Below are 10,942 nucleotides of genomic sequence, written 5' to 3' on the forward strand. Positions count from 1 at the left end.
ACTACTGCCTTTATAGCCAATAAGGAGGCATTAGGGTGTTGAAGGAAGTTTACACCACAAAGCTCCAGAAGTTTGACATTTGGAGTATAAAATATGGATGATTATAGTTATTCAAAAAGCAATGCTCTTATCACAACATTTTAGACAAATAGAGACAATACAGAGCCATTTCATCTTCACTACGGAAAAGAAAATAAGACAGATTAAAAAGATTGAAAGAAAATATATATCAAGTGTCAATCCTGGCTGTTATCACAAGTGGAAAGAGTATAAGGTTTTCCTCTTTGTTTTATCATTTCACATTTGTGGGGGTAAATGAATGCACTGACTTTCAAAACCTAATTTGAAAAAAAGTTATCAGTACTATTTTTTGAAAAGATAATGCAGACCTGTCTCTTGGCAGCTGACTCCGTTGCCCAGGCAAGTGCAAAGCATCTGCTTATTTCCTTGTGTCTTCAGCCATTGCATCCCCACCAAGTAAATCACACCACTGTCTGTGACACAGTGACCGTATGGAGCAGGCTGGGGGTGAGGCTGCGGCTGGTAAACGGCCGCTCGGACATCTGAGATGGTGCCAGATCCTAAGGGCATGAGAAAGGAAAGTCACAAAGTAAGACAAGAGAAAATTATTATTTCCTGAAGTCAGGAGCTTTAGGTTCCCATACAGATCATTCTAAAATCCATATAGTTACTTACCTGGAGCTGGAAAGAAATGTCCCTCCCATTCCGCATTAGTTTTTGCATTCAGCCTACAAAATCATCCACAAAGCCTACCAAATAGCCTCCATCTTCCAACTCATCTGGAGCTACTGGGGTTATATTTTTAAATCACAGAAATTATTTCTCCGCTCAGTAGAGCAAATACCTTGAACAACTCCTTGCTCCAGAAAGCTCATGGTCCATGCCTTCACAATCCTTCACACCTACCTTCTTTCCAGCTCACTTCTGACCACTTCCTTCCTTGCTCTATGCCTTGTCTCAACGAGCTACTCATCCTTCCCTTATGTACCCTGTGTTAACATCACGGTTTTCTCTTCACCTGGAATGGTCCACCTCATATTTCCTCTCTTAGCGGCTTCCATAAGCCCAAGATACCTGGGCATTTCTCTTCTTGACCTTGTTTTGAGAAGTCCCTGCCACTCGGCAGCAGGCCTCTTGCCATCTGTGTAACTCGGGGCTCATCAGAGGGTGCCCTGGGCAGCCATACTGGGTTCTCTAAAAGCTGCCGCTCCTTCTACATTTTGTTTGTTCTCAGGATTATTTGTGAATCTGTTGTGTTTTTTTTCTAAAACCAGTGAACCCTCTTAAAACACCTTTCCTTTCAAGGTAAGACAACAGACGGTGTCAATCTTTTTTCAAACTTTTGGAAATCTGTGCTCCTGAAGGCCAGGCCCACAGCAGGGCAGAGTCAGAACTGATGCTAGAATGACTGGCAGACTGAATTCAGCATCTCCCTAAGTGATGCTGGACACTAAAACCCAAAGATACTTCACAGACAATGGTTCCCCAGATCACACATACTGGGGAAATAAGGCATCTGTATTCATACACCTCATCTGGGAGAGTCAGAATGCAAATGAATATAAAGATCCTGTAAAAGTAGATTCTATTTTGTTTAACCCAGTGGTTTTCAGACTTTTTTGAATAAAGAAACTTTTCAGTATAATATTAGTAATAGTAATAAAATAGGTAACATTTATTTAATTCTTACCCCATTTAACGTTGACCATCTGTTTAAATTAAACTATTTCAGTAGATTGACATTTGTAATTGTTTCTTTTTTGGGTTAGCAGTAATTTTACCGATAATAATCAAATAGCTCAAAGATATTCTGAAATCTAATCTTGCTCACCTTTGTAAGTGCTCAGAGCAAGATGAAAACCCATCAAGAGGAGAAAAATCCAAGCAAGTAATTAATATTTTTAGCTAAATGACTGATTGCTAAGAGGCTAAGCAGCAATGCTATGTTGTGTAGTGAAAACTTAATCAAAACATATTAAGAATAATAACAGGAGAAGTGCACACCCTTCCTTTGATTGCCACATTTCTTTCTTCTGATTCTGACCAAACAGGCTACAATATGAAGATCTTTTTCTTATACCAGAAATAATTAAAACTTCTTTTTAAAAGAACGGATACTGTGCCATTCATTCCCATCTCTAGGCTCCCAATCAGTTTCTCTAATTGTGAATGCCAATACATGAAGAAAATGATTTTGCATTATTTTACAGAATGCAACAAAGTTTGCTAGAGCATGAAAACTATACCTAAAGGATTGTTTTCTACAAAAAGAGCTGAATATCAGGACAAAGAAACCTATTCCATTTAGAAAAAAGAACAAATGTACTTTTTCCTTCTTTTCTAGAAGAAGCATCAAGTAGTCACATAACTCATCATAACTCTCTCATTTCCATTAAAATGCACTTTAGACATTTAAAATGCATATACATATATATGTATGTAGCTACATACATACATATAGCTAGATCTAGCTATATATGAATTATATAGGCTTTATGATATTAGCATTTTTTTAAAACATCAATTTGACCTCTTGGGGCTAAAACTATTTTTTTCCCCTAAGATCCATTTCTGTTTCATTTTTATATAAAGTTAAAACTTCACATTACGTCAAGTTTTAACAACTAACAATCTGTAAAGGAACTCAGCTTACTAGCCAAAGCATTGCAAATCATCCGTAAACGGCATGTTCAAGGGAAAGATGGAGTTGCAGAAATATTTTTGGAAACTGTCCTGTTTCCGGCCCGCCCCTTCTGCGCCTCACCGGTGGATGTGGTCTGCAGAGATGTGTGCCTTTCACACTTCCACTCCCCTCTGCCGTTGCCCGTGCAGAGGCACTGGAGCAGGTTCCCGCGATTATCCTTCTTGCTCCAGGTATCTCCGATTCTATAGGATGTCCTCGTGTCTTGATCGTTGCATCTGTCTGTGTTAGAAAGGCAACATTTAAATACGTAAACCAGGTCAAGTTTGTCAAATGCTCGATTCCAACCTAAAGAAAGAATATAGTAAAGCCTGGCAAGCTATTTTTTGGTAATATGTTTATATTCAGCTGGTGGTGCCACACACGGTAAACTTCCAAAAGATGGGATTCCATTTGCTACAGTGGAAAGAAAGCTGTATGATTCAGTCCAGTGCCACCCCTCTGGTTGGCAAAGTTCTTTTCTATCCTCTTTCATTCATTTTATTTTTTTTTAATAGTTTTCACATTGTTTCTTTGACCAAATCCATTCTCTGGCTTTCTATCTCCCGTCTCTTTCCTTCTCAGGCTCTCCCAGTAATTACTGTATATGACCTGCCTTTCAATAGAGGGATTTCTATAGAGAAATAGAAACAATAAGGAGGCAGGTAGGTGTCAAAATGTCAACCCTAAAGAAGCTGTAAAAAAAAGTAGCAGCATCCTTTCTTCCTTAGTTATGTGCAAAATGCAGGGGATTACCAACTTCTTTGACTAATATGGCCTCTTCGTCCCCCTACACGCACCTGTTTAAAATCACTAACAAAAACGGCCTCTTTTGAGTTGCTCAGTGTTAACTCTCCAAAGGAAAAGTAGGATATTAAATTGAAATTATAACTTATAACTCAATTACCAATAGTCTGTGTGCTCAATTATCTAGCAAATAGATTGTTTCAATTATAATACAACTTTGCCCATATGCTACAATGTGAGTGTGGCAGATTTGAATTCTGAATCAGAAAATCGCTGCATTGGGTAAGAAAAAGATAATTAGACAGCTGATATAAATTTACATGCATACACACCCACATTGACCTTCTACCAGAATAGAAGTCTGAGTGAAGAGATCATGGCTGGCTATAGCTTTTTCCAAATCCCCAACTAAAAGTATTGTCTTCCTTTGAATCTCCATAGCACTATTTTCAGTATTTGTTTCAAAGCCCTTAATATTGAGCTTTGTAGAAGATGAATATATAATCCTTTCTCATCACCCTGACCTACTCACTAAGTACTCTTTGAAGACTGGGCTGATGTCCAATTCACTTTTTCATCCCTATACCATCCTGTACAAAGTAGGGACTTAACAAAATTTTATAAAATTAATGACTTTTCTTTCAGAAACTTTTCCCAACTTGCTCTTAGAAGAGCTTTTTGTTTGTTTGTTTTTTAACTTTTTTTTTTTTTAATTGGGGAACAGTGTGTCTTTCCAGGACGCATCAGCTCCAAGTCAAGTAATTGTTTCAATCTAGTTGTGGAGGGCGTGGGGATTGAACGGGCAACCTTGGTGTTATGAGCACTGCGCTCTAACCAAATGAGCTAACTGCCTGCCCCTAGAAAAGTTTTAAATAATAAGAACCTGAATCAGACATCTAATTTGTCTTAAACTAAAACATTACTACCAAGGTCATGAAAGTCTGATCATCATCATAACATTTTAAATGCAAAAGATCTAATGAACCAGCTAGTTTCTGGTTAAGATTTGGTCGGAATTGTTATCACTTTCCATGAGAGATTTATTTTTTTTGTTAGCAAAGAATTCAAATTTGGATGATGAACGTTTTTAAATTGTTAAATATTTTAAGCAGCAAATATTTAGATTGGATTTTAAATGTATCTGTAACACCAATATTTAATAGCTAGCTTGCTTCGACAAACTCTACAGTTGCTATTAGTTTGAAGCTTCAAAAAAAGAAGTCTTGAACCCCTAAGGCGACAAGTAAGGAAGGCTTCAGGGTAATCTTAGAAGAAATACCAGAGCTGTCAGAGGTCAGCTTCTTTACAGGACTGATAAGTCTATTTAGGAGCTTTGGGTAAAGACGTTCTCCTTAACCCCAGAATAGACACACAATTTTAACCAACGGGATAATTACTTTTTATTTTCATCAATGTTGCTTATGTACATATCTTATTTACATTTGAAACATGAAAGGAAACCTAATACTTTAGAGCTTTCCTCCATTTTATATCAGTAGTACCCACATGCCCAAAGATTCATTTGCATGTTATTTGAATGATTTCTTTGCTCTTAATACTTGCAAAAATATCTCAGTGATAATTTAGATTAAACATTTGCAACTAATCTTCATGTCCATAGCCCAGTTGGCATTTCAGTGAATATTAAGGTTTTTTTTTCTTAGTAGCTGATGACCTAAGTCCTTATTGAACTAAAGTTTTGTTTTGTTTCATTTTGTCTTAATTTAGTCTTCTTTGAAGAAGCAGAACAATTTGGTTATGGAATTTTTCTTGACATCCAAAAGTTACCAAAGTGCGTTGGTGTATTGGGTGTGTTCTAAGTGACATCACATCACACTTAGGAATTCAGAAAATAATACCTGGACTCATCTTAACATAAAGACCTAAAACATACTTCTAGAGGTACAGGTGATGCGTCCACTGCCTTCTCCCAGACAAGTACAGTCCACCATCATCCAGCCTTGATAGGGCTTTTCCCAGGTTTCCCCAACAACGTAAGAAGTCCCCGCAGCGTGATCAAAACATTTCTCAGCTATAGGAAAATGTAGAGGAATAAAAAGGGGAAAACGGGTTATTTTGAATTGTGCAGTCTTCCTGTAATTTAAAGTGTATTGTGTAAGCAAAACTCCAGCCACATTTTTTTAAGTGGTACTCTGTTAAAAAAAAAAAGGCATGCCCTGTAACTAAGCACATTGTAAGTAACCAAAGCGAAAGGAAGCTCAAGTCGAATTGGCAGGCAGAAATTCTGTTCCCCTAATCGGTACACGGGCTGTGTATTTTCAGCTAGCACCATTCTTCTTCACACCAGTATGTTAAGTGAAAAGGATCTATGTGTGTACCCAGTCTGTGGGAGACTAAATATGCAAAATTCCAATCTAATTATGAATGACCAATTATGAATGCCTAAGAAAAAATGACAAGAAAGCATTTAAAAATTGGATTTCTGTAAAAACAAATACAACACAAAGCAAAACAAAAGTCTCACAATTGGAGAACAATAGAGTAAATTAATAACCAGAAATTTTTAGATTTCTATCTATAGAGTTCAACTGAGGACTGAGACCAAATGAAATTCAACAATTTTTATTTTGACAAAAACTTACTAAGGGTTGAAAGAGCACACACAATTTTGTGTTTCAGTCCAGTGTGTGCCAATAAAAAATGTCAAAAGTATCCTTTTTTTTCTTTTAAATAACTTCTATCTTGACTAAGGAAAAATCCGAGATCAGATATCAGACAAAAGAAATTACTTCTTCCTAAATCTTTCAACTCTTGTCTTGTGCTTTTGAAAGAAAATTAAGACTTCTATACAAGGTGAGTAATTTTTGATCTGAGTCCTTAAGACAATGGATTATAAAACATATCATTATTTAAAATAAGATTTCCATTTCATTATTTTTTGAATTGGAATTCAGATCTCTTGTCCATGCAGATTTTGGTTCAGTCCCACCTTCTGACTGCTTTCCCGCCCCTTATTCGTCCCTAAGAGTCACCCACCTATGGGCTTGCAGGTCCATTCTCCTTTCCCATTACCAAGACACACACACTCTAACATGTAACCACCGGTCTCATGCGGTCTCCTCCATGTGTCACCGATCTTGTAGGACTGACCCCCTTCGTGGCAGCGGTCTGTTCAAGATAAAAAGCAAATGTTAGAGCGAGTGGGACAGGAAATATATTTTAAAAAGAATAAGTCTCATGTTCCACCCAGAGTAGGTACTTAGGTTAGCCAAAGTAAAGACACAGAAAACAGCTTTCCCATCAGAGACAGGGGGAAAATATACCAGTTCTGGTCACTTCAGGTCATTCAATTAAATGTTTTGTTTAAGCACAATGGGAAACCACAGGGAAAATTGAATGGCAAAGACAAAGATCATAAATCCTGGTTCCCCAGAGGGATTACAGGAAATTGGGCCCTAAAGCAGAAAAGTAAGGCTGGTAGGCACAGCCTCCACACGTACACAGCAGGTTAAGCCTGAGACTCATTCAGTGAAAAAGCCATATCGCATATAGTAGTTCAGCTTTCAAGAGTGTGGAGAGTCTGTATTTTATTCTAGGTTAGAAACGTCATTTTGGCAGAAAGCAATAGAGGTACACATATCACGTGTGGAAATCTGGGCACTTTTCTAGGCTGTTAAACACAATGGCACATCCAAAGGCTAAACTGTCCACTAGATTGTAAATCCTGTGGACCACTGACTCTTTAAGATTTGCCAATAAACGTGAATAAACCCTGGCATCAAGTATGGGGAAAGCAGACTGGGCTTATTCACAAGGGACTGACTTGTTCTTTTGGACAGAAGCCTTTAAAGTGATTTATACGTAAAGGATGGACTAAAAAAAATAATAAATGCTATGTTAATAGAATCTATTGGTAACACAGTGAATCATACTGGAAAGAGTGCCTGAGCTAAACTAGAATTGATGAATCAATCCAGTCCCCAAAGTACTCTGGAAACATTATTAGACTAATCATTCCATATTATCCATGGGAATAGAGAGATCCTCTTCCTGGGTATAAACTATTGGTCAGAAAGAAACCAGACTGTTTCTGTGGGATGCAAGAGGTGTCCGCATTGCAACCAAGAGGAGCAGACCGTCCGCACAATGGCTAACTGACTCTTCATGACCATCTTCCCAGTCACTGCAGAGAATCACATGACCTATCTGGCTTGAAGATGTCTCTAAGCACGTACGCGTGTCTTACTAGAATGGAGCCCAGGAGATCCACCTTGACTACCCTATGTGTACACAGGCAGACACATTCTTAAATCCACACTGACCAAACATTGATTCTCCCTGTGCTCAGAGCCATCTTCCAGAAGCACAGGAACCAGTTGGGTGGGCACATAAGAGTAGCTGGTCACCTGGGGGTAAATCCCCAACTTAAGAAGATCCGACCATGGATAACAGAAAGTGACAGTGACAGCAATGGAGAAATGCATGTTTATGACAGTTGAGCATCGTTTTACAGAGTGTCTTTCTTACTTGCAATGGTGCAGCTTATTCTCCTTCGCCCAGCCCCGATGCAGGTACAGTCCCAGATCATGGAGTCCTTAGGGCGCTCATAAGTGTCGCCCACCCGATAGGTGTTCCCGGTGTACTTGTCAAAGCAAGTCTCTTCGGCTGAAGGGAGAAGGCAAGTCCAGGTGAGCCTCACAGTGTAAAAGCTTTACTAGCCCACTAACTCATCCAAAGGAAAACTCACTTTTCCATTCTAGGAGTAGCACAGCACAACAGAAAGTTTTCAAAACCTGAAGTGGGAGACCTAGATTTTATCTTGGGACTCCAATAAAGCCTCAGCTTTTGAACATTGACAAGCTCTCTAATTTTCTGTAAATTAACTTCTATTGTAAAGGATTCTCAGGTCCTTAAGAAAAAGCCAGGAGTGAGAAAGAAGGGCTTCAGATTCATATCTCTGACTCAGAAAGTCAAACTAAGGTCCACATAAAAAGCAAACCATTTGACAATCCCCCACCTCCACCAGCACAGTCACTTGTTAATCCTACTGTTTCCATTTTAGCCTCATCTGTGCTTCTCTGTAGGAATTGCTGTAATTTACAAGAAACCTATTAATGGTCATAAAGGAATGAGAACTTTGAAGTGGTTTCGTGGAAAAAAAAATCATTTTACAATACAGTGCCCAAAGTGTTTTCTGACCCATAATCTTACAGTTTAAGATTTGCAATTACTTTCTAATTAATTATGAATTTATAAGCAAGCGTTTTTGGAGGGAGAACACACAAAAATCTTTCATTGTCTCATCAAAACCTTTGGGGGAGTAAAACAAGGAAGAACGACTTGGGAATACATTTGCTCTTTTGTTTTAAAGAAGAAAACAGTTATTAAACATTTTAAAGAGGAAATGATAAATCATTCTATTGAAACATGGTGTATTTTTACTACTAATGCTAGGTTTAATTAACAAGCACTGTTTTTCCATCTATTACAAGATGCTAACTACCAGGCTCCCCACCACTTACCTTCAGGTTTACTCTCGCAGTTAAAGCCACGGCTCCCTCCGTAACAGGTACAAACCAAGGTGTTGCCCAGGTAGGTGCGTTCCCATTGTTGGTTTATCTGATAGTGATTCCCATTGTCAAAACAACCAGCTGTAAGTAATTGAAGGGATACGTTATTACATCGCCCCTTTTCCCAAATTATAGAATTTTCGTGCACAACTAAATTGATGAGCCTAAGCAACAAATACAGAAAAATAAGTTAATCGTCAGAGCACTTGGAGAATTAAAAGCAATATTCCACTAAAATGCAGAAATAGAAACGAGCTAGAGAGTTAACCACAATTTGTACACGTAGATATTTAGGTAATCATTTCTTTCTTTCTTTCTTTTAACTTTGCTAAATGTTATACAATGATGTCATTCCCATCTGGCCAGGGGTCTACATCAAAGCAGTGGAAACATTTTGAAGAGCAGATAACGGGAATTACATTTTAAAATGAGCAAGGAACTTCAATGCCCTTCTTGGGTAATAAGTCAAGAGGACAACTTTCCGCAGTTTCCTTTAGCCAAGGCAAGGAGAGGGTGTGTCTGAAAAACTGTAAGACGGATTCCGATCTGTGTTCTTGGAGAAGAGTCCTGACGGGCCTGAAGGCAATCTGAGCTAAACCACCTCTTCCACGTTAGTCAGGAACCACAAACAGAGCTATGGAACGACTTTCTTCCCACCCCCATTTTGAAAATATTTAACTAGTTACTTCGTACCACGAAAAGTAAGACGGACCATACTCAGCCCAACTGAACATTTAAAAGCGTACACTATTTTTCTCTTTCAAGATAAGTTTTGATGAATTCACAGGAGGACGACCGGACTGAGGAGAGCTGCTAAGAGCACAGCAGGACATCGCAGAGCCCCTGTCTATCCTCCAAGGTATCATCTTTTCCTAGGCCCTCAGAACCAGCCTGCTCAAACCTCTTAAGACCCTTTTGTATCCACAGCCGGTTTCTCTCATTCCGGCGTGCACACGCTCCACACACGCGCGCGCGCGCGCGCAAAACTTCAGCCACAACTTTGGTTGGCTTTGTGGTCGCATCCCTGCCTGTTTCAGCCCCGCGGTCCATACTCACGCTTGCTTTGGCTGACAGCCAGCGGGGACTGGGGCTGAATGATTTGCTGAGCCTGCCTCTTGCTCCTCGAGGCTCCGGCGGAGGGCACCGCGATCCCCAGGGACAGGGCGGCCAGCAGCAGCAGCAGCAGCCCGGGCCCCGGGCCCCTGAGCATCTTGAGACGGTGCAGGGAAAGACGCCCTCAACCAGGAGGCAAGTTGCCACCAAGTTTGGTTCCCCTCGCAACCTGCGGGAGGAGTCCCTTTCAGTGCCTCCTGGGGGTCGAAGCCTCCAAGAAGGTAGGGGTCGGAGGGTGGGGAGAGGGAAGGGTTAGAGGGACGCAGGGGAAGGAAAGGACGAGAGAGAAGTAGTGGCTGCACGTCCCGGCTCGCGCCTGGGGTTCCCTCTCCTCCCTCTATACAGCGCAGCCGGCGCGGGCGGACGAGCCGGGACAGCTTGGGTTTATATGGGACGGTCCCCTCCCGCCCCCCGCGAGGCCCAGGGCGTCGGGGAGGAGGGACCGGGCCGACTCCCCCCACCCTCCGCTCGCCGCCGCCGACCGCGAGCCGATTGGCTGGGGCTCCGGGTGACGTCAGGGGGACTGTGGGTTCGCCGCGAACAAAAGAGATGCTGATCGCCCGCCAGGACTGGGGCTAGAGAACTTTTTTTTTTTGGTTTCCTTTGCGGTCGTCCAACTTTTTTAGGGCTGAGGGGGAGGGATGGGAAGCGGCTGGAAAAGGGTAGACGGGGAGGAAAGGGAGGGGCTGGAGTCCTGTGAAGCGAAGGGGCTGCAAGGCCTCCTCCTCTCCCCCTCCCCCTCCCGCTTCCCTTTTCTTTCTTATTGTGGGGCGGGGGGTGGGGGGAAGAGGACATTTCATCATCTCTGTAAAAAAGACCTCTGCTCACTGGAGTGTATTTTGGGGGAAGG

At 40.9% G+C, this 10,942-nt stretch overlaps 1 protein-coding gene across 9 annotated transcripts in view; it reads right to left on the bottom strand.

The window, feature by feature from the left end:
- Positions 1-10,467, bottom strand: part of FN1 (fibronectin 1) — a 67,484-nt gene extending 57,017 nt beyond the window's left edge. For 6 of the 9 annotated variants that reach the window (XM_019638318.1, XM_019638315.1, XM_019638314.1 and 3 more), the window contains exons 1-7: positions 10,036-10,467; positions 8,932-9,060; positions 7,937-8,074; positions 6,446-6,577; positions 5,343-5,480; positions 2,786-2,944; positions 390-581 (exon numbers count right to left, since the gene is read on the bottom strand). In XM_019638318.1, the coding sequence (XP_019493863.1) occupies positions 390-581; positions 2,786-2,944; positions 5,343-5,480; positions 6,446-6,577; positions 7,937-8,074; positions 8,932-9,060; positions 10,036-10,189 (1,042 nt within the window). In that variant the 5' untranslated portion in view covers positions 10,190-10,467. The remainder of the gene's footprint in view (positions 1-389; positions 582-2,785; positions 2,945-5,342; positions 5,481-6,445; positions 6,578-7,936; positions 8,075-8,931; positions 9,061-10,035) is intronic. The other 3 variants (XM_019638320.1, XM_019638317.1, XM_019638316.1) reach the window with 1 other exon arrangement.
- Positions 10,468-10,942: the final 475 nt, after the last annotated feature.

The sequence above is a fragment of the Hipposideros armiger genome, unplaced genomic scaffold (assembly GCF_001890085.2).
Source record: "Hipposideros armiger isolate ML-2016 unplaced genomic scaffold, ASM189008v1 scaffold_38, whole genome shotgun sequence".
In the NCBI taxonomy this organism is placed as follows: Eukaryota; Metazoa; Chordata; class Mammalia; order Chiroptera; family Hipposideridae; genus Hipposideros; species Hipposideros armiger.